At 44.3% G+C, this 23,402-nt stretch overlaps 1 protein-coding gene across 1 annotated transcript in view; it reads right to left on the bottom strand.

Moving 5' to 3' along the window:
• The window catches only part of SLC2A6 (solute carrier family 2 member 6), a 38,716-nt gene extending 15,842 nt beyond the window's left edge, over positions 1-22,874 (bottom strand). Inside the window, exons 1-4 of the mRNA XM_073599676.1 lie at positions 22,583-22,874; positions 17,675-17,837; positions 16,549-16,755; positions 3,701-3,800 (exon numbers count right to left, since the gene is read on the bottom strand). Coding sequence (XP_073455777.1) covers positions 3,701-3,800; positions 16,549-16,755; positions 17,675-17,837; positions 22,583-22,674 — 562 coding nt within the window. The 5' untranslated portion in view covers positions 22,675-22,874. The remainder of the gene's footprint in view (positions 1-3,700; positions 3,801-16,548; positions 16,756-17,674; positions 17,838-22,582) is intronic.
• Between the last annotated feature and the right edge of the window lie 528 nt (positions 22,875-23,402).

Genomic DNA, 23,402 nt, shown 5'->3' with positions numbered 1-23,402 from the left:
TATTAAATTCAGTACCTTGGTGGTATTATCCCTAGCTTTTCTTGAGGGAACGAAACCTACTTGGTCCAAGTGAATCAGGTCTGTCATATGCTGGGATAGATAGTCTGTTGGCCAGTATTTTAGTAAAGAGTTTAAGATCTATATTCAGGAGAGATATAGGCCTGTAGCTGCTGCATGGGGCTGGATCTTTTCCCTCTTTAGGTATGAGGGAGATGTGGGCTCGTAAGGTATCTCTTTGTAGGTGGCCTCCCTCTATAAGATTGTTGAATAGTTTGATCATGTAGGGGCCTAGTACTGGTAAGAGGGTTTGGTAGTATTGAAGGGTAAACACGTCTGGGCCTGGTGCTTTACCTGGTTTCATTCCTTTGATGGAGCATTGTAGTTCCATCAACGTGATGGGTTCCTCCAATGCTGCCCCTGTTTCCTCTGAGAGTTTAGGAATGTCTGATAAGGTGAGATAGTCTCTTATTTCAGTGTCACTAGTACGCTGCTTCGGGAGGTTGTATAGGGAGGAATAGTAGGCCTGAAATTCACTGGCAATTTAGGTGGGCACTTATGTCCCGAGGGTGAAATGATTTGGGGTATGTATGCGTGTAGTCTCTGTTGTCTAACTGCTTTGGCCAGTAGTTTCCCGCACTTGTTACCTGATTCGTAGGAAAGTTTCCTACAGAATTGTAATGCCGCTTTAGCTTTGTATTGTAATATATCTACTGTTTGTCTGCGGAGAGTCAACAATTCTGTTTCTAGTGAGGGTATTGGGTTGCTCTTGTGTTTAGTTTCTAATTCATGTATCTTATGTAGAAGTAGCAATAGTTGTTTTTCCTGTTCTCATTTGATCATAGCCACATGCTTGATCAGGACCCCCCCTAATTACGGACTTGTGTGCTTCCCATAGTATCCCTTGGTCACAATTGGCAATGTCGTTGGTTTGGAAATATTGTTTCAGTTCTTTTGTAATGTCTGTCAGCACTATAGGGGTCTGTAGTAGCCTTTTTTTTAGTCTCCAGAACTTTGCTCTAGTCGTCGAGGTTTGTGAGAGGGTGTAGCACATGGTAATGGGTGCATGGTCTGACCAAGTGATATTACCTATCACTGGGTCTTGTGCTGCCTCCAATTGGCCATGTGGTATCAGAAAATAATCGATACGTAAGTATATTTTGTGGGTGGATGAAAAAAACGTGTAGTCCCTTTCCTCTGGGTGGTGAAGTCTCCATATGTCTATCAGCTGGGCTTCATGGAGATCTCGAGTGGTATGTTTGTGTACACTGGTTCGTAGGGATGAGGTACCGGAGGATGTGTCCACTGTTGGGCTTAGGGGTACATTAAAATCACCTCCTAGAATCAGATGACTTTTGGTGAAGTCTATCAGGAAGGATAGTGTACTGTGTATAAACGTATCCTGTCTATCATTTGGTGCATAGACAGTGGCTAGGGTCACTAGCACTTCCCCTATTAGCCCCTTAATGAACACATACCATCCCTCTGGGTCTTTTCCTGCAAGGAGTTATAAGATACTCCTTTAGATTTGGCCGTTGAATTTGTGGCATGATAAGTTATCGGAAAGTACCGGTTTTTCAGGCATGGCGGTGCGCCTGTTTTGAAGTGAGTTTCCTGTATGAACACTATATCTGCTCTAGTTCTTTTAAGACCATTCAAGAGCATTCAGAGTTTCACGGGTACATTTAACCCTTTGGTGTTCAGCGATAAGATATTAACGTGATCCATCACGCCCGTGTTATGGATGGGAGTTGGGTGTGGGGTAGGGGGGTTGGTGTGAGTGAGTAAAAGGTGGGGGGGGTTATAGAGGGGAGAGAGGGTAGAAATGAAAGCGCAAGGATAGCTCAAGAGATAGTAAGGCAGACAATAAGTGCTCTAGATTGTCCTGTCTAGTACTAATTGTTAAGAAACAATTTTATGCAAAATTCTGCAATGAAACACACTCCGGTTACCACCGAGAAGGAGCTTCGGCCTAGTGGGGAGGAGGTTAGACTACGACTGGGGGGAGTCTACCCGGACTCGTCCAGCCCCCCCAGCCCTAGGGTATAACTTTGGCATGTATTGTGAGAAAACCAAAAAACAAGAAATAAGTAAGCAAGCAAACAAATAACAACATATATACATTCACATGTGTAACCGTATATGACCCCAGTGCTAAATCATTAATTGTGTATCCATTAGCAAATACCATCAAATGGTAAATGGCAAAACTTGTGCCCAACATGGGTAGTGCCCTTTTTCCTCTGTCTAAACTACACGACCTGGTCAGTATTTCTTAAATTCCCCCGTCGATGCCCTTGGGCAGATTGTTGTGAGGTGGGAAGGCCCGATATGTGTATATAGCCAGTGCGGCTGTGCTCCCCCGCAAAGGGGGACTACGCCTGCCCCCCCGTTCAGGAGTTCCATTGTGGGTCATTTGGAGTTCATGTGGGGGGGGTTTCTTTGTGTCAACCACAGGGGCCGGTTTCAGGTGTCCGTTGCACCTGGCAAGAATACAGAGAGGGGGGTGGTTTCAGGATCAATTACCCAGTCTTGCCTCCATCTCTATTCCCCAATGTCCAACCACCTCCCATAGTCCACCATCTACCCCAAGTGCCAAATCAGTGGCTTGAGAGTAAACTAAGGAGCAAGGATTATGATGAGTTTTTATCCGGGGGAAGTTTCCACCTGGTATAGGTGGACTCAAATTGGGGGAGGGTTTCAGGGGGCTCTAATAGGGGGGGTATAACAAGGTGAGCACTGGGGATGAGGCACTAGTGGCTGTATTTAAATGTGTACAATCTCACCGCTGCGGCAGCCACCACTAGGTTGTTGTAAGGATGTTGGAAACAGTTGATTTGGCCACACCTAATGGTTTTGCTATCTCTCTGATGGGTTTGTTTTGTTTTTTCAGCCTAATGATGACTTGCTTCACTGATAGTGACAGCTCTTTGGATCTCATATTGAGAGTTGACAGCAACAGATTCCAAATGCAAATAGCACACTTGAAATGATCTCTGGACCTTTTATCTGCTCATTGTAAATGGGATCATGAGGGAATAACACACACCTGTCCATGGAACAGCTGAGCAGTCAAATACTTTTGGTCCCTTAAAAAGTGGGAGGCACATATACAAACAGCTGTAATTCCTCCACCGTTCACCTGATTTGGATGTATATACCCTCAAATTAAAGCTGAAAGTCTGCAGTTAAAGCACATCTTGTTCGTTTCATTTCAAATCCATTGTAGTGGTGTATAGAGCTAAAAAGATTAGAATTGTGTCGATGTCACAATATTTATGGACCTGACTGTACCACAGAGGTCTAAGTTTCCTTGGTTTTACTGCAAGAACCTTTTAATAGATAGACGCAAGCATTACAGGGGCGGATTAACTATTTTCTTATCACTGGGCTAAGTAACACTTTAAGTTGAAATATTAAACTTTTGTGCCTATTTGGCTGAAAGAGAATGTTTTCTCAACAAAACTGGAGTTATGTATTAAATAAAGGTGCAAGTTGGGACTAAGTTATCTGACTTTTATTTATTTGGGACTCCATAACATAAACTAAAACACAGTTAATTAACATGGTTCTGCACCTTGGTATTTTAAACTACAGTATCGCTGCCTTAAAAAACACGGTATATATTTTTAGGTTAAAGTAAAACTACAACCAAAACTTTGTTGTTATTATAAAAAGTAATCTTTATCAGGATTATACGTACTGAGCGCGTACAGGACCAAGGCACCACATACTGCCATAAGCTGAGGACAAGCCCCCAGTGCACCCCTCACTCCCGCATGAGAGATTTCTGAGATATAAACCTGCAATATAAACAGATATGATATATTGTTCAGTATATAAGGCAAAGTAAATGTCAAAATAAGTACAGGATATGTTTTTTGAATTAATGAGCTAAAATGTATTACATGAGTGAATCAGTAAAACAAGAAGTAGTTTGTTAAAGGAGAAGTAGGGACAAAGCTCTTTTGGCCCTACTTCTCCTGCGGGTCACAGGAATGCACTTAGCTCTGCAGTCCTGTGATCCAGATTCAGCCGACAGCAGGCTAAGGTCTGCTGTCAGTCGATGTCACAGGGCCAGTCCAGGCTCTGCAGGGATCTCGAAAATAATGTTGGGATCTGCCCAGATGCCTGACTGCTAAGTGCCTGAGCCAGCCGCTCCTGCCCCCTCCACAGCCTGGCTCTCCAGTGAGCACTGGAGGGGCAGAGATAAAATCGGTGATTGACAGTCACTGCTCTGTGTTCAGAGTGGACCCCAGAACTGAGTGATCAGCAGTGTTTGATTGCTCAGTTCTCAATGTAGAACTGGCGCGGGACAGATGCAGCATCAGATCAATGCTGCAGCCATCTTAAGTGACTATAGATGTTTATTTATTTTAAAACCCATACTTCTCTTTTAAGACCAGTAGGTGTCCTATTCTAAGTCAGACATGAACAAGCACCAGGTGTTAAATGATCAAATGACTAATTAACCCAGAACACCCTGTCAACAAGCCATCCCTGCCAGACAAGGCAAAATTTGGGAGATAACAGGACAGCAAATGAAAGTCTTAATAGCGGTGTATTAGGTGGGTGAAATATGTATAATAGTTCTCTGGTTTAAAGAGACAGTAGGGGAGAAATTCTTACAATTATTGTAAAATGGTCTTCTAAACAGACTGCACTGACTTGAAAATTCATAGGCATAAAAATAGCAAACCTGACAATACACACACTACAGATGGGTAATTACGATAATATTTGGCAATGAATAGAAAATCATGACAATGCGCAAGCAACTACCCTGTTTCCCCGAAAATAAGACCTAACATGATTGTCGGTGATGGCTGCAATATAAGCCCTACCCCCCAAATAAGCCCTACCCTGTTTCCCCAAAAATAAGCCCTACCCTGAAAATAAGACCTACAAGGACTTTAACTAGGGCTAATTTGGGGGGTAGGGCTTATATTGCAGCCATCACCGACAATCACGCTAGGTCTTATTTTCGGGGAAACAGGGTAACAGGCATTTCTTACAATACATAGAAAAACATGTGCTTTCAATTGGCTAAAACAAAAAGACTTGAAGCTTGAATACACATGTAAATTTGCTTCTAAAATTCTTGTATAAGTGTGCAAAAACGCTGAAATAAAAATGCCTGAAAATCACTCACTCAGGTGTTTGTAATTAATTGAAAAAGCATTAAACAGTTCCCCAGCTGACAGTAAGCAATTTTCATCAACACAAAGGGGGCAAATGGGGCAGTTTATCAAAGATAGAAGAGAAGGGATGAAAATAAAATACATTTTATAAGTAGCAATTTTAGTGCATTTTTACAGTTTTATCATTAATAAATAAATAGAACACAGTCAATGAACAATGTATGTCGCTTTTAGCAGGAATTTCTGCAGATCCTGGCATCCCAAATTTCAGCAAATCTAGATTTCCTGCCAGTCACACATCAGTGTAAATTTTATGGCAAGTGATTGTGAATTTACCCGTGTCACCGCAAAGTACAAAAGCCGCACTGTCTCTAATTATACAGAGATGACAGTGACAGCATTCCGCACATTTCTCTATGTATGAGCCACATGTCTCTATTCCAAGAATATTATTCTTATCGAAACCTTCTGACTGCGCTGAACTTCCCTTCCTCACAACACTGTATGCAGGTTGATGTTTAATCAAATTTAAAAAAAGAATTGAAATATTTGCTTTCACATCCTGTTCTGTATAATGAAAAGCTAATCTTTTACCTAGAAACAGTTTGGCTCTGTTCACACTTGTATGATGTGGGAGAGCACTCAAAAATGCGCATGTCCCTATAGTGCACAAAAAAGCGCCTCTTTTTGTAGGCGTGATACTGTGCACCTAGCTAAAGTGCACAAGAAATCACGTGAGAAAAAGCATAGTAACAATTACCATATGTTTTGGTATGGCGCAATTTAACAAAAAAAGGATCATGCGCTCCTTTGGTGTGATTTAGAGACACAGAAGGCAAAACATTCAAATGAATGTGCTGCCCTACCACAACGCATGAATAAACGTGCAGCAACGAATGTGTGCTGCTGCATTGCACATATGTGATCCAACACTTACAGTCATTCTCCAGGAACGACCCAAAGGAATGTTTATCAGCCCGGACATCCTAGGCGACAACTTGAGAAAGTCTATCTTGAGAGGAATCTGAAGGAACCCACGCACGGCTTCATCCACCCATTGGATTGCCTTCTCTGAGATCTCCTTTTCCAGATGAGGGGGAATGTAGGGGTATAAGTACCTGTAGTCCTCTGCCACTTTCTTGATTATTATCCTCAGTATTTTCGACAGCTGAGGCAGTGTCTTGGGGTCTCCATTCCTGGGTAGGACCCGGGCATCTGGAGCACGCTGAACCGAGCACCCAGCGACCACATCACGCTTATGGTCTGGTATTAGTGTTGGGCATAGGCGTGATAGGGCAGACTTTGGGAACCCATTGAGCCCAGCGATCTTCCTCAAAAGACCTTGAGATGCTGATTAGTGGACTGTATTGGCAGATAATGTAATCTCTACGTTGGTAGCAACGGTAGGGGGAACTTCACCTTCCTGCACATCACTCATTTGCTCCTCCTCACTGTCACTACATTTCCCAGTACAGGACTACGTGTCAGAGAAAAATTCAGATAGACCGTCAGATGGAACGTCTGAATCTGAAATGGTAGGGAACTCTTCGGCTGGGATGTAGTTGCGCGTGGCACGTACCTTGACTGGCACAACTATGGCATCCCCTTTGACGGCCACTGGCATCATTTCCCCCACAGGCACACCACTCTCACTCCTTGCTGGCTTTCCTGGCTCCGATATTTTCGTTCCGTGTGGCTCAGACATTAGGGCGAGCAGCTGGTCCCGACCGTGGCCTTGAGGAGCGATCAGTGCGCTGGGTCCTGGGGTAATCACTGCGGCAGGGGCAGCAGCTTCCTGCACAACTACGGTGATGGCCGGTGGACTCTGAATATCACTCCCAGCTGGGATAGCGATGTTCCTGTCCCAATCCACTTGTAGGATCCGCAGAGGTAGAGTTGCGGAGATAACCTCAAACAATTGCTCTCCGCAGCGTCCACAGACAATTCAAGGCCTCAACTGTGTTGTCAAGCCGGAACATTTCCCACAGATCAGTCCCAGAGCCTCGAAGCCTCCAGCGGTATATAGGGCAAGCTTACCCTTCAGTGTATACCACACTCCGGTGTCAGTCAGGACAGGTTTCTTATCTCTCGGGCCCAAACAAACCCCCGGAGCATACTTTTTCCAATCAACCATGTCTCCTACGAACTGCGCCATCTTCCTCTCCAACCCACAATCCGACACACATGGCAGCACTTCCTTATCCTCCTCTGCAGAGCGGGGACTCCTCCCCCTGCCAACGAATTGGTGCAAATGTTCTCTGGGAACTGTGGCGCCCGCCTTCTTCATGCTGCAGCGCGCCAAAACTGTAATGGAGTCCATTTTGGAGTCTGTATTAACCCTCACAGCGCTGGCAGGAAGTGTCAAAAGACCAGGCTGATCCTCTGCCCCGAGCAATGAGACTTGTTGGTTCTTCCCCGCATTGGTAGTACACACGACAACACAGTCCATTAGAAGTGTAAAGGTTACTTGCCACCTTCCCACGAAGCCAGACGAAATCCCGATGAAGCTGAGGCCAGTTGTTAAGGGCAACTGCTGTAGAGATAACGCCTTAGCCCCGCTTTGTGCACCAAATGTAGCATGGTCCCAGGCCTCCTTTGGTCTAATGAGAACCTCCAGGGCCAGAGATAGCTGACATCCTTCTGTATATGGTGGGTTGTGAGGCATAGTAGGTGCAAGGTGGATAAAGTTATTTTTATAGATTTTTATTTCTATTAACAAACTTTTGGGGGAAAGAGGGTTAGTTGCAAATTCAATTGGCAGACTCTGAGACTTCAATAGGAGGACAGCCACGCAGGGAAAGGCATCCAGCAAGATGCTACATCTGCATGTGCAGGAATGCTGCCTCCTATGGCAGAGTTTAACAGTTCCTAATACAAAATGTAACAGTTCCTTTCACTTCTACTACAATCTCTCCTTGTAGTTCTTCAGCCCACTGAGCTCCCGGTCTCTCACTAGACGTGCTGATTCACTGCCACTGAATCCCTTGAGCTCCTCCAATTTTCACTGTGGTATCTTCCTCAAGCATCACCCCTGAATCTCTGCTGGTACCCTAGTTTGGCACTCCAGATACCTCTCAAGCTTCACCCCACTGGCCTGCTCGGTCCCTGGCTTGACACACAAGGCTGCTCTGCCAGCGTCACCTCCGCTGGCTGGGTCCCTGGCTTGATACCCCCTGAAGTTTCCTGATTCTTCACCGTCCCCGGTTGGTGAGAATACTGCTCCGGTACTTGCTTTAGTTACTCATTGTGGTCCTTGGTAATAAGGTTATTGGACCCTTAGTGGCGACAGCTTCCCTTCTACCTCCGACCACGACAGGTTCTCTGGCCGGCAGAACCGTCACTTTTGGTTGGACTGCAAGCAGCAGTTCCAGGCTGCGCTGCTCTCCTGCTTCTGGATAGGCCCTCAGACAGCCTAGCAGCCAGATGTGCCCAGGATAGGCCCAATCTCTGGCCTAGCAGCCCGGGCACTACAACACACGTCCACCAAGACAGCCGTCCAGGTGGCACAGAACATAGATCACCTGACTCCACCCGAATATATAGGCTCTCCCAACAGGCCAAGGGATCCTAGAAAACCCCTGCCCATTGGCTGAGACACCCCACATACCCATAACCTGACCTTGGGTTGCCCTTCTTATATCTAGTACCACCAAGTACCCGGCCACCTAATGGTAGTAGCGAAAAGTGCAACAAGGCCAAACTTAGGGAGAAATCGCTAGATCTCTAACAATCAACCAGCATAGCTACTCATGGCATGTAAATTTGTGAGGAGCAACCCTGCCTAAACACCAGGGTGCTACATTTATATGTATATATATATATATATATATATATATATTGTGACAGCAGGCAGGTAAAATCACCTGGTTGCATCCAGGATGGAAAATATGTATGCCCTAGATTCAGGCTTTATGCTGACTTATACCACTAGGGGGAGTACTGGGAGTCCTGCAGGGGAAGAGGTAATGAGCCCAGCTGAAGTAAGTGGGCTCATTAAGACCTATAGAAAACATCCCAGCATGCTTAGGGAGATGCTCCATCCTGGAACCAGTTCTGTGATTGTGTAGACTGGGGAGTGTGGTATCTGAGCTTTGCGGTGAGTTAACGCCTGTGTGGCAAAACTTCTCAAAGAGAGATAGGGTCTGGGGCAGCACAAGGCTGCACCCAGTTGTTAGTTAGGGAATCTACGTGTGTAGTAAGCGGTCAAGCTGACCAGGATTTCTTTTCATGTTTCTTTTTGTTTTTCTGTTATTTTTTCAATGCATCTAGTCTGAATAAACCGCACCTTTGTTTTTTGTTTCACCTACCAAGCTGTCTGCTGTGCCTGTTTTTGTGTGGTGAACCCATCCAGGGGGTCACACACACCCGCTGCCGAGCTAACCCCTCACAGTTGGTGGAGAAGCAGGGGCAGTTTTTTTTTTTTTTTTTAAGGCCAGCATGGAGGAGATACTGAGACAGCTGGCTCTAGCAAATGCAAATCAGCAGCGGACAAATGCAACTTTGCAGCAGAGTCTGGAAGCTCAGCAGAAAGCTCAACTGCAGAGTCTGGACGCTCAGCAACAAGCCCAGCAGCAATCTGAGGCCCGCTTCATAGAGCTGTTACAAAAGCAAGAGCAGAGACTCCAACAACAAATCGAGACATTAATGCAGCAACGGCCGCAGACCAGTGAGGCAAGTGGTTCCACTAATACTGCATCCTTTGGTGTGAGCCGTTTACTGACAAAAATGACTGGAGAGGATGATCCGGAGGTGTTTTTGACCACATTTGAAAGGACTGCTGAAAGGGAAAAGTGGCCTAAGGAGCAGTGGGCTGGACTTGTGGCCCCTCTGTTAACAGGGGAATCGCAGAAAGCCTATTATGACCTAGAGCCGGACCAAGCAAAAGACTATGTGGTGCTAAAAACAGAAATATTGGCACGGCTGGGTGTCACCCTGGCCGTCCGGGCTCAGCGTGTACATAACTGGACTTTCCGGCTTGGAAAACCCCCCAGGTCTCAAATGTATGATCTCATTCACCTGAGCAGGAGGTGGCTGCAGCCAGAGACTTTGACCGCACCAAACATTGTGGAACGTGTTGTTATGGATCGTTTTCTGAGAGCTCTTCCTACTTCCATCCAAAAGTGGGTAAGCCATGGAGACCCAGAAACTGCAGATAAGCTTGTGGATCTGGTTGAGAGGTACTTGGCTACAGAGAACCTGACCACCTCTTCCAGGGACTCACGGACTTTCCACCCTAAGACCAGACCATCCCCAGTGGCGGGTAAGATGACTCCAAGGGGTGAGGGTGGAGAGAGTGAGAAGGTGGGGGTTCAACCTAATGTCTGGCGGGAGCAGCCCGGGAAGCCCAGGCCGCAAGAGGCAGCGAAAAAGATTATTTGCTACCGCTGCCGGCAAGAGGGACATATTTCAGCTAATTGCCCAGTTGTGGATGAACCTATGCAATGTGACTTTATAAGGGACAGACGTCAGTCGATGTTTGCGACAGTCGCTTGTACTGCCATTCGGGGACCTGAGAAACATTTATGTAAAATGTGTATTAATGGTAGAAATGTGGATGTGTTGCTGGATTCAGGTAGCCTGGTGACATTGATAAAGGCTGAATTAGTTACTACAGTGGTCTCTGGGAATAACAAGGTGGCTGTTATTTGTGTGCATGGGGACACCCGAGAGTATCCTGTAACTTCAGTGTTTTTTGAGACCCACAAAGGTAACCTCTCTCATCAGGTGGGGTTAGTGTCTCACTTACCACATGATGCCATTGTGGGAAGGGATTTTCCAATGTTCTGGGAACTCTGGGATTGTCCTGAGCCCCCCACTGGTGCCCCTATAGACCAGAAAGATGATGACCAGAATTCCTCTGAGAGTGGTGAGGACTCTCCAGAATTTCCCTTGTCGGTATTGGCAGGGGAAACTCGAGAAAATGGGGAGGAGCCAACATCCTCAGATGAAAACATGCCGTCTGTGGAATTTTCAGATCTTGAGGTTCACAGGGAAAATTTTGCCACAGAACAGTTAAAAGACCCCACCCTAATAAAGGCACGGGAGAATGTGGTGAAAATAGATGGCGAGTTAGTGAACCCAGAAAAAACTTGCACTTACCCGTACTTCACTGTGGAAAGGGACCTACTGTATCGAGTGGCTCAAAGGGCAGAAGAAACCGTTGAGCAACTTGTGGTGCCCAAACCTTACCGGAAGTTGGTGTTGGAATTGGCCCATGGGCACATTCTTGGAGGTCATCTGGGGACAGAGAAAACCAGAGAGAGAGTATTGCAGAGATTCTATTGGCCTGGGGTCATGAAGGAAACAGAAAATTATTGTTCCTCCTGCCCTGTGTGTCAGAAATCGGCACCTATGCCACATTTCCGTAACCCGCTGGTACCTCTTCCTATCATTGAGATCCCCTTTGAGAGGATCGCAATGGATTTGGTAGGTCCGATAATGAAGTCCGCTAGGGGGCATCAGTACATTTTGGTTATAATGGACTATGCCACCCGTTATCCGGAAGCGATTCCTCTTCGAAATACCTCGGCCAAAACCATAGCCAAAGAACTATCACTTGTTTTTAGCCGTGTGGGTATTTGTAAGGAACTGCTTACGGACCAAGGTACACCTTTTATGTCCCGAGTTATGAAAGAACTATGCAAGTTGTTCAAAGTGACACAATTACGTACGTCTGTGTATCACCCCCAAACAGATGGGTTGGTTGAAAGATTCAACAAAACCCTAAAACAAATGTTAAAGAAGGTGGTGGATAGAGATGGAAAGAATTGGGACTGTCTAATACCCTATTTGATGTTTGCCATTAGGGAGGTACCCCAATCCTCTACGGGTTTCTCACCCTTCGAGTTACTCTATGGGAGACACCCAAGAGGACTGCTGGATATCGCCAAGGAAACTTGGGAAAATGAGAGTTCTCCCCACAGGAGTGTGATTGAGCATGTCGCCCTGATGCAAGATAGAATTGCACAGGTAATGCCAATCGTAAAGGAACATTTGGCCCAATCGCAGTTAGCACAGCAGAGAGTGTACAACCGTGGGGCCAAGACCCGTACTTTTTCCCCAGGGGATAAGGTATTGGTGCTAGTCCCTACGGTTGAAAGCAAATTCATGGCCAAATGGCAAGGTCCATACGAAGTTCTCGAAAAAGTGAGTGAGGTGAACTATAGGGTTAGACAGCCAGGAAGGCGAAAGCCGGAACAGGTATATCACGTCAATCTGCTGAAAGCCTGGAGGGATAGGGAATCCCTAGTCGCAGAGACTTTGTCACCGGTCCAGTCTGATTGCTTTGTTCCTGAGGTTGGAATCGCAGTCTCCTTATCGAAACCCCAAAAACAGGAGGTTAAAGAGTTTGTACTTCGCAACAAAGAGATTTTCTCTGAGCTACCGGGAGAAACCTCTGGCGTAGAGCATGATATTATTACCCCGCCAGGAGAAAGGGTAAAACTAAAACCTTATAGAATACCAGAAGCCCGACGGGAGGCAATACGTGGGGAGGTTCAAAGGATGCTGGAATTGGGTGTGATAGAGGAGTCCCAGAGTGACTGGTCCAGTCCTATCGTACTAGTGCCCCAAACCAGATGGGAGCTGGCGGTTTTGTAACGATTTTCGACAATTGAATAAAGTTACAAAATTTGACACCTACCCCATGCCGCGTATAGATGAGTTGATCGACCGGCTGGGAACAGCCCGATACATGACAACTCTCGATCTCACCAAAGGGTATTGGCAAATTCCCCTGGCCGAGTCGGCCAAGGAGAAAACGGCGTTTGTAACCCCAGATGGGGCGTTCCAATACAAGAGAATGCCGTTTGGGTTACAGAATGCACCTGCAACATTCCAGCGGAAAATGGACAAAATTCTGAGGCCCCATCAGAAGTATGCTGCAGCTTACCTGGATGATGTGATTATCCATAGCACAGATTGGGTCTCACATCTGCCAAAAGTGCAAGCAGTCTTAGACTCCATACGGGAAGCTGGGTTTACAGCCAATCCAAAGAAGTGCACCATTGGACAGGAGGAGGCCAAATATCTGGGGTACACTATTGGGAGGGGAGTGATAAAGCCTCAAGTCAATAAAGTTGAGGCCATACAGAGTTGGCCACGTCCCAACAGCAAGAAACAGGTACGAGCCTTTCTGGGAATCGCTGGCTATTATCGGCGATTCATCCCCCATTTTGCTTCTCAGGCTGTGCCCCTCACCAACCTGACAAAAGGGAAAGAGTCTGTCATGGTCAAATGGTCCCCAGAGGCTGAAGCAGCATTCCAGTCATTAAAAACCGCCTTATGTAGCCAGCCAGTGTTGTACTCCCCAGACTTCTCTAAGGACTTTGTTGTACAAACTGATGCATCAGACGTTGGGTTGGGAGCAGTGTTGTCCCAGGTCTGGAACGGGGAAGAGCACCCAGTCATTTACCTCAGCAGGAAATTGAAGTCCCATGAGGTAAATTACGCCACAATTGAGAAGGAGTGTTTAGCTGTGAAGTGGGCTCTAGATTCCCTTCGGTACTATCTATTAGGTAGGCACTTTGACCTGGTAACTGATCACGCTCCTTTAAAGTGGATGGCTCAAAACAAGGAGACCAATAGAAGGATAAATAGGTGGTTCCTGGCCCTACAGGAATTCAACTTTACAGTAAAGCATCGCCCTGGCGTTAAAATGGGGAATGTGGATGCTTTGTCTCGAGTACATGCGTGCCTGACTGCGTGTGTTCCAACCCCAAGGTTGAAACAAGAGGGGGGGGTATGTGACAGCAGGCAGGTAAAATCACCTGGTTGCATCCAGGATGGAAAATATGTATGCCCTAGATTCAGGCTTTATGCTGACTTATACCACTAGGGGGAGTACTGGGAGTCCTGCAGGGGAAGAGGTAATGAGCCCAGCTGAAGTAAGTGGGCTCATTAAGACCTATAGAAAACATCCCAGCATGCTTAGGGAGATGCTCCATCCTGGAACCAGTTCTGTGATTGTGTAGACTGGGGAGTGTGGTATCTGAGCTTTGCGGTGAGTTAACGCCTGTGTGGCAAAACTTCTCAAAGAGAGATAGGGTCTGGGGCAGCACAAGGCTGCACCCAGTTGTTAGTTAGGGAATCTACGTGTGTAGTAAGCGGTCAAGCTGACCAGGATTTCTTTTCATGTTTCTTTTTGTTTTTCTGTTATTTTTTCAATGCATCTAGTCTGAATAAACCGCACCTTTGTTTTTTGTTTCACCTACCAAGCTGTCTGCTGTGCCTGTTTTTGTGTGGTGAACCCATCCAGGGGGTCACACACACCCGCTGCCGAGCTAACCCCTCACAATATATATATATATATATATATATATATATATATATACACACACACACAGTATCTCACAAAATTTGAACACCCCTCACATTTTTGTCTCTTTTCATGTAACAACACTGAAGAATGACACTTTGCTACAATGTAAAGTAGTGAGTGTACAACTTGTATAATAGTGTACATTTGCTGTCCCCTCAAAATAACTCAACACACAGCCATTAATGTCTAAACCGCTGGCAACAAAGGTGAGCACACCCCTAAGTGAAAATGTCCAAACTGGGCCCAAAGTGTCAATATTTTGTGTGGCCACCATTATTTTCCAGCACTACCTTTACCCTCTTGGGCATGGAGTTCACCAGAGGTTCACAGGTTGCCACTGCAGTCCTCTTCCACTCCTAATGACATCACGTAGCTGGTGAATGTAAGAGACCTTGCGCTCCTCCAACTTCCGTGGAGGCCCCACGATGCTCAATAGGGTTTAAGTTTGGAGATATGCTTGGCCAGTCCATCCCCTTTACTCTCGGCTTATTTAGCAAGGCAGTGGTCGTCTTGGAGGTGTGTTTGGAGTTGTTATCATGTTGAAATACCGCCCTGCGGCCCCTCTCTGAAGGGAGGGGGACATGCTCTGCTTCAGTATGTCACAATAGATGTTGGCATTCATGGTTCCCTCAATGAACTGTAGCTCCCCAGTGGCGGCAGCACTCATGCAGCCCCAGACCATGACACTCCCACCACCATGCTTGACTGTAGGCAAGACACACTTGTCTTTGTACTCCTCACCTGGTTGCAGCCACACATGCTTGACACCATCTGAACCAAATAAGTTTTGGTCTCATCAGACCACAGGACATGGTTCCAGTAATCCATGTATTTAGTCTGCTTGTCTTCAGCAAACTGTTTGCGGTCTTTCTTGTGCATCATCTTTAGAAGAGGCTTCCTTCTGGGACGACAGCCATGCAGACCAATTTGATGCAGTGTGCGGCATATGGTCTGAGCACTGACAGGCTGACCCCCCACCCCTTCAACCTCTGCAGCAATGCTGGCAGCACTCATACATCTATTTTCCAAAGACAACCTCTGGATATGATGCCGAGCACGTGCACTGGACTTCTTTGGTCAACCTTGGTGAGGCCTGTTCTGAGTGGAACCTGTCCTGTTAAACCGCTGTATGGTCTTGGCCACCGTGCTGCAGCTCAGTTTCAGGGTCTTGGCAATCTTCTTATAGTCTAGGCCATCTTTATGTAGAGCAGTAATTCTTTTTTTCTTGTCCTCAGAGAGTTCTTTGCCATGAGGTGCCATTGAATTTCCAGTGACCAGTATGAGAGAGTGAGAGTGTTAACACCAAATTTAACACACCTGCTCCCCATTCACACCTGAGACTTTGTAAGACTCACAAGTCACGTGACACCAGGGAGGGAAAATGGCTAATTGGACCCAATTTGGACATTTTCACTTAGGGGTGTACTCACTTTTGTTTCCAGCTGTTTAGACAATAATGGCTGTGTGTTGCGTTATTTTGAGGAGACAGCAAATTTACACTGTTATGCAAGCTGTACACTCACTACTTTACATTGTAGCAAAGTGTCATTTCTTCAGTGTTGTCACATGAAAAGATATAATAAAATTTTTACAAAAATGTGAGGGGTGTACTCACTTTTGTGAGATACTGTATATATTTTGTTCTTTTGTTTTTAACTGCGTTCAGCTACTTACTTAGTGATCTTTTCCTACAGGAGATGCATAGCCATGACCAAAAACATGAATTTTATTATCTAAAGAGCTTTTGATGATGGAATGGGACAAAGCAGCCATTGTGTTGTATGGGGACACACATGAATTTCAACACATTACAGCACAAAATTAACTCTGGGCTAGAATGCTGAGTAAAAAGGCCACAAACACCAAGGGTCTGGCAAACAGGTTATTTTATCAACAGTAATTCCTTGTTGACAGTCAGTGGCATCATTTCTGAGGAAATGGGGGTCAAAGTGATTTCTGGCTTTACATACTCAATTGACTGTGATCACAAGCTCCTGGTGAAATATTTGAGAATCCAGCTCTTTCCACTGGTACTTTTGAACTATATAAGCCATACTGGAATAGGAATGTTCTAGAAAGTAACCCACTCACTGGTATTGAGGATGATGTCAAACCCCCGGCTAGACCTGTGAGGATTCTTCCCAGGAGAAGCATGGAGATGTGCTGAGCGCTCCCCATTAGCAGGAAGCCAATTGCTGCAGGAAGTGCGGAGAACATGATGCTTAGTTTACGTCCGAGCCAATCATTCAGGAACATTGAGCTTAATCCACCGAAACAGGTCCCCAGTGCAAACACTGACTGCAAGGGAAATGCAATGAAGGAGTCATTAGAGTGATTTACAAAGTATATCAGAAGAGGAGATAAATAGTGGAAGAAGAAAAATCCCCCAATAGCCCAGAGTATATAAGCAGAGGAGCTAGATTGTGGAAGGAGAAGAGTCCCCCAACAGCCCAGAGTATATCAGCAAGAGGAGTTGGACAGTGAAATAAGCACAGTCATCCAACAGCCCAAATTATAGCAAAAGAGGATTTAGATCATGGAAGGAGAAGAGTCCTCCAAAAGCCCAAAGTATATTAGAAGAGAAGTTAGATAGTGGAAGAAGAAAAGTCATTCAACTGCCCAGAGTATATCAAAAGAGGAGTTAGTTGAAGGAGAAGAGTTTTCCAACTGCCCAGAGTATATCAGAAGAGGAGTTGGATAGTGAAAGGAGAAGAGTCGTTCAACTGCCCAGACTATTTCAGGAAAGGTTAATTGATGACAGAGGAAGCAGAGTCTTCCAGCAGTGAAAAATATTTTGGAACTATTTAGTATTTTGACGTAAACTATTTAAAGGGGTTGTAAAGCTTTGTGTTTTTGTCACCTTGATGCATCCTATGCATTAAGGTGAAAAAACACCTTGCACTCTCTGCCCCCGTTTTACTTACCTGAGCCCCGAATCTCCATGGGTGCGATCCAGCTCTTGTGGGATCTTCATTGGATGATTGATAGCAGTGCAGCCATTGGATCCCGCTGCTGTCAATCAAATCAATGTTGCGGTGGGCCGGGGGGCGAGCCGAGTGATAGCCCCCGAGGGACCCCAGAAGACGAAGATCGGGGCCACTCTGTACAAAACGAACTGCAAAGTGGAGGTAAGTATGATATGTTTGCTATTTTTTTTTTTTTTTAATTAAACCTTTACAACCCCTTTAAACTTTATACAAAACTTTAATCTCATTACCCCAAACCAAGGCGTCTCCGCTTCTGTAATGTGCATAGTGGGATCGGTACCATGTTCCAGAACTGGAATGACTGGTGAGGGGTAAACCAGTGCGTAACCAAATGTGAAGTTGCCCAAGACAGCAGAAAACACAGCCAGGAACATCTTCCTGTTATCTAGTGTTCTGTGGAGAAAAAAAAGCAAGTAAACAAGGCAGCTGCTCATGGTCTCTGTACTCAGAGGGTAGACTTCATTAAAATTGTTAAAGCTGGCCCAAATAAAACCAGAATTATTTTACATTTTGGAGTGCAATCCCTAAAGGCCATCTCCTTACAAAACAGTGATACCAGTTATATTTTGCTTCTGGCAAGCCGAATCACCCCTAGGACTTGTGAATAGTCCCTTCTCCCACCAGAAACTTTTGAAGATGTTGAAACAAATGAAGAAAGCAGAAGTGGAAATGCCTGCTTTGCTTTGTGTCTCATGTCAGGAGAATTAAGCAATGGCATCTTTTCCTACAAGTGATTCGTTTAGATTTTTTTGTTAAATTACAATTAGCCCAGCTTTCAATATCGGCCTTTCATAAGTATTATCATGAAGCTTGTGGTGTTTTACAAGCGCAATTTCAAATGACTGCAGTTTTTTCATCTGTCCTCTGGGTGGCACTGTTAAAGTTGCTGGTATGGGGATGGATGTTGTCTAATGACTGACAATGATGGGTACATACTGTATACCAGTATAAAGCTGGCGCACACTATCCAATTCAATTGTGACATTTCTGTGATATCTGGAGGGGGGGGGGGGGGGGTTCGCCAACAAAGGGCAAAAGCAGATCTAAACAATACATTTAGTTGTTCATTTAACAGATACCCTCCTCTAGCTGGTACATTTAAAGGAGATTGTATAATCAGACAGTAGCATGCTAGTGAGAAACTTCAAGCTTCAGCACACGTTGGCAGATGATATGCTGTGACTTCTATCTCCTCAATAGCCAGAGGGCTTTAGCTCACCACTTGCTGGATCTCATCAGATTAATAAGGAGCAGTCCAGCCTATCTCTTTATTTTTACTCCTCGAGGGCCTATTCACACATATGCTTTGTGGTAAGGCTTGGCAAAATGCATTTCTACTCCACGTTAATGGATGGCTATATTTGTGTTGCTCTGCAATGCCATTCAGAACACATATACAGTGCAGCAAAACACAATTTCACTTAGTGCACCACAACGCACAGATGTGAATCATACGCAAATAAATAAATGAAAAACAGGCACTGACATGGGCTGCCTAAAGGGTGGATTCTCATTTTTCCTTGCGCGTTAATGGCTTTTTGTGTGCTTTATTGAAAATTGTGTGTTTTCCTACACTGCCATGGTCATTAAAGCAGATCTCCACTGCATCTGAGCACCACAAACCAAAAACACTATTTGATTCATTATTAATTTTCAAAGCAAGTTCCCCCATCCATTCATGTCTCTATGCTTTAGTTTGTTGAGAAACCACATTGAAAAACACCCCCTTAGCATTTCTAGCCGTGGCCATCTTCAGTAAGGGCAGATGATTCTTCCTAGAATCCATCTGCGCTTAGCTCAAGCATGCATGCAGGAGAGTGTGCTTAGCTGAGAAAACCCCTCCTCTCCCCCTCCTGAAGACTCCTCAGATGTTTGACATTATTTTCCTAGGCAAGAAACCAGGAAGTTACTGAAGGAATTAGAAAAAAAGTTTAAAACAAGTAAATATGATATACTTTTCTATTTACTAATGCTAGCAGCATGAGGATAAAATCCAAAAAATAAAAATCAATGTTGAGGAAGTGTGAAGTTCCACTTTAATAGGTTATATAACGTGTGTGAAAAAAACAGACAAGGCACATCCACATTTTGTGGACTTGAACAATTTAAAACAATGGCTAATCCATATAGATGCCGTAACACAGTCTGTGTCCTAACATAGTCCACCTTGATGCACACAAATGTGCAATAACGCAGCACATAGAGTAGTGTGAATGGGCCATTAGCACTCAGGGTTTGTATTATTTTAAGGCTGCCTTTATCTGTTTGCAATACCACAACGGAAGGTAACAAACGATCAGCGTTGCGGCTCCATTGAATGACGCCCAATTCTCTTCACAAATGCACCCGATGCAATGCCTTAAAAAAGTATTCATACCCGTTGAAATTTTCCACATTTTGTCATGTTTCAACCAAAAACGTAAATGTATTTTATTGGGATTTTATGTGATAGACCAACCTTCACATAATTGTGAGGTGGAAAGAAAATAATACATGGTTTTCCAAATTTTTTACAAATAAATATGTAAAACGTGTGATGTGCATTTGTATTCAGCCCCCCTGAGCCAATACTTTGTAGAACCAACTTTCACTGCAATTACAGCTGCAAGTCTTTTTTGGGGCTGTCTCTTACCAACTCTAGAGAGTGACATTTTTTGCCCATTTTTCTTTGCAAAATAGCTCAAGCTCTGTCAGACTGGATGGAGAGCGTCTGTGAACAGCAATTTTCAAGTCTTGTCACAGATTCCTAATTGGATTTAGGTCTGGACTTTGACTGGGCCATTCTAAACACATGAATGTACTTTGATCTAAATCATTCAATTGTAGCTCTGGCTGTATGTTTAGGGTTGCTGTCCTGCTAGAAGGTGAACCTCCACCCCAATCTCAAGTCTTTTGCAGACTCTAACATGTTTTCTTCTTAGATTGCTTTGTATTTGGCTCCATCCATCTTCCCATCAACTCTGACCAGCTTCAATGTCCCTGCTGAAGAAAAGCATCCCCACAATATGATGCTGCCACCATCATGTCTCACAGTGGGGATGGTGTGTTCAGGGTGATGTGCAGTGTTAGTTTTCCACCACACATAGCATTTTGTTTTTAAGCTAAAAAGTTCAATTTTGGTCTCATCTTGCAAACTGCAAACGAGACTTCTTATGGCTTTCTTTCAACAATGGCTTTCTTCTTGTCACTCTTCCATAAAGGCCAGATTTGTGGAGTGCACGACTAATAGTTGTCCTGTGGACAGATTCTCCCGCCTGAGCTGTGGATCTCTGCAGTTCATCCAGAGTTACCATGGACCTCTTGGCTGCTTCTCTTATTAATGCTCTCCTTGCCCGGCCTATCAGTTTAGGTGGATGCCCATGTCTTGGTAGGTTTGCACTTGTGCCATACTCTTTCCATTTTCGGATGATAGATTGAACAGTGCTCCGTGAGATGTTCAAAGCTTGGGATATTTTTTTTAAAACCTAACCCTGCTTTAAACTTCTCCACAACTTTATCCCTGACCTGTCTGGTGTGTTCCTTGGCCTTCATGATGCTGTTCGTTCACTAAGGTTCTCTAACAAACCTCTGAGGGCTTCACAGAACAGCTGTATTTATACGGAGATTCAATTACACACAGGTGGACTCTATTTATCAATTAGGTGACTTCTGAAGGCAATTGGCTCCACTAGATTTTAGTTAGAGGTATCAGAGTAAAGGGGGCTAAATACAAATGCACGCCACACTTTTCACATATTTATTTGTAAAAAATGTTGGAAACCATTTATCATTTTCCTTCCACTTCACAATTATGTGCTACTTTGCGCTGGTCTATCACATAAAATCTCAATAAAATACATTTAGGTTTTTGGTTGTAACATGACACAATGTGGAAAATTTCAAGGGGTATGAATACTTTTTCAAGGCACTGTATGTGTTACAGTGCACTGCGACACATAAATTAAAACCATGTATGTGATTTTTCATATGTTACAATGGGACACCTCTTAAAATTAATGGCATGGCTTAATGCAGGGGTTCCAAACCAGTAGCCTGGGGGGCTCCTGCTTTGGGATGGCTGGTTGGCAAGCCCAGATCGTGGGTTGGCAGCCTGCCATCCCAGAGCATCAGTGCTGTGAATGAAGCCAGCAGTAGAGGAAGCAAGCAGCTGCTCCAGAGCTGCATAAGCCGATGCTTCCTGTATAACGCTGCCTCCTGCTCCTGTCATAGGCGGAATGATACCAAATGCACTCTACCTGGGACAGCAACAGCCGTTCTCAGAATTTCATTAATTAGAAAAAAAAGTCTATTCTTCTCCTTTGATTTTACTTGTCACTATGGTCAAAACCGATCATCAATTTGATCCCATTAACTATTAGAAAAACAAATGAATGTTCCAAAATTTTATTTTACTTGAAAAAAAATTCTACTGGTCTGTGAGATTTATAACAATGTTACAACAGCACAGTTTCCCAGAATTGTCCCTGTCCCTGAGGTTGTAATGACATGATGAAAGATTTTAGCAGAGTTGCTGGCTGGGTGTTAGTAATGACATTTTAGGGTGGGGTTGTCAGATTTTGTCATCAGTTGTAGAATTGTATACTTCTCTGGGGTGTAGGGTCATTCTAACCTCCTCACTTGAATGGATTTATACCCTTTTTTATTCACAAAGGATTGATTTATTGTACTGTTTTGTCTTTTTGGTCCTCCTGTGCTGTCAAGCATCACAACTATTAGAATGCCATAATGCAAGTACATTTATTTATGATACATTTGGCAAATTTATAGTGGAAAACTACATTGTCTGTTGGCATTTTCTCATATCAAATGCTTTTAGATGAACTGCACATGAAGCCCATACATGCTTTTTTTATGACACTTTTGCCTTGCAGTACTGAGGTTGAAGATTTAGTTGCCAAGAGGAATCCCTTACTCTACTCCCCAGTGTTTATTTGGATTCATTCCCAGTGGACTAAAAGTTAATCATATCATCCCCTAATATGTGTCTAGACTGTTAAAAAGGATATTAGACTGTAAGCTCCTATGGGGCATAAACTTATGTACATGTTTTTTGAATTTTGTAAATTTTGCAGCGTGGAATACATACACAGATAGAAATATATACATATGTATAGATAATATTATAATTCCTCACTTACTTGACATAATTCTTCTCTGCTTCTCTCAAAGTCTTCCCCACAGACTGGTAATCAGAAGTTCTGGGGGTCCTGAGCAGCGGTCTTGTGTCCATGGCGATGGCGGTGTGGAGGGGTCAGTTTGTCCGATGTAGTGAGGTCAGTATAGTGTTAGCTCATGCTCTGCTCTGCTCTGGTCTCATCAGATGAAGATGGAAGGGACAGAGTATCAGTTCTGCATGCCAAAGGTAAATTCCTATCACTGGGGGTGGAACAAGAGGAGCATTGCGTAAAAAGGGAAGAACTGTATGTATATAAATAGCTCCGTTCAGAATGTTGAAAACCCCAACTGTGCGTTCTCATGGCAAATACAGAACAACTCATCAGAAACTGGGCAACCACCAGTACCAACTTTACACCTCCAGACTTTCTGCTATAGGAACAAGAGGTCACTTTTACAGCCAACATTTATGCCCCCCCCCCCCCAATGATGCACCCTTACATCAAAAGTTCCTGGATTTACAGACATCTACAACAAACAACATCAGAAAACTAAGGATAAGTGAATAAAAAAAAAAATCACAAATTGGTAACATACACAATAGTGTTTAATAGTTGTATTGTCCACAGCATCCAGACTCCATTAAAATCCATGGGCTAGTTCACCACTGCTTTTTTTTTAATGAAGGTGTTTGAAAATAAAGAATGTTGTCCTTTACATGGAAGAGTCAGAAATTAAGAGCAGTTTTGAAATCTGGTAAGTAAATAGTACATTTTATTATACAGATGTATATATCAGACTTCAGATTAAATCAGAGGAAGGATGACTTCAAAAGAAGGACTG

The sequence above is a fragment of the Aquarana catesbeiana genome, linkage group LG09 (assembly GCF_042186555.1).
Source record: "Aquarana catesbeiana isolate 2022-GZ linkage group LG09, ASM4218655v1, whole genome shotgun sequence".
NCBI lineage: Eukaryota > Metazoa > Chordata > Amphibia > Anura > Ranidae > Aquarana > Aquarana catesbeiana.
This window is presented reverse-complemented; position numbering and strand designations above follow the sequence as displayed.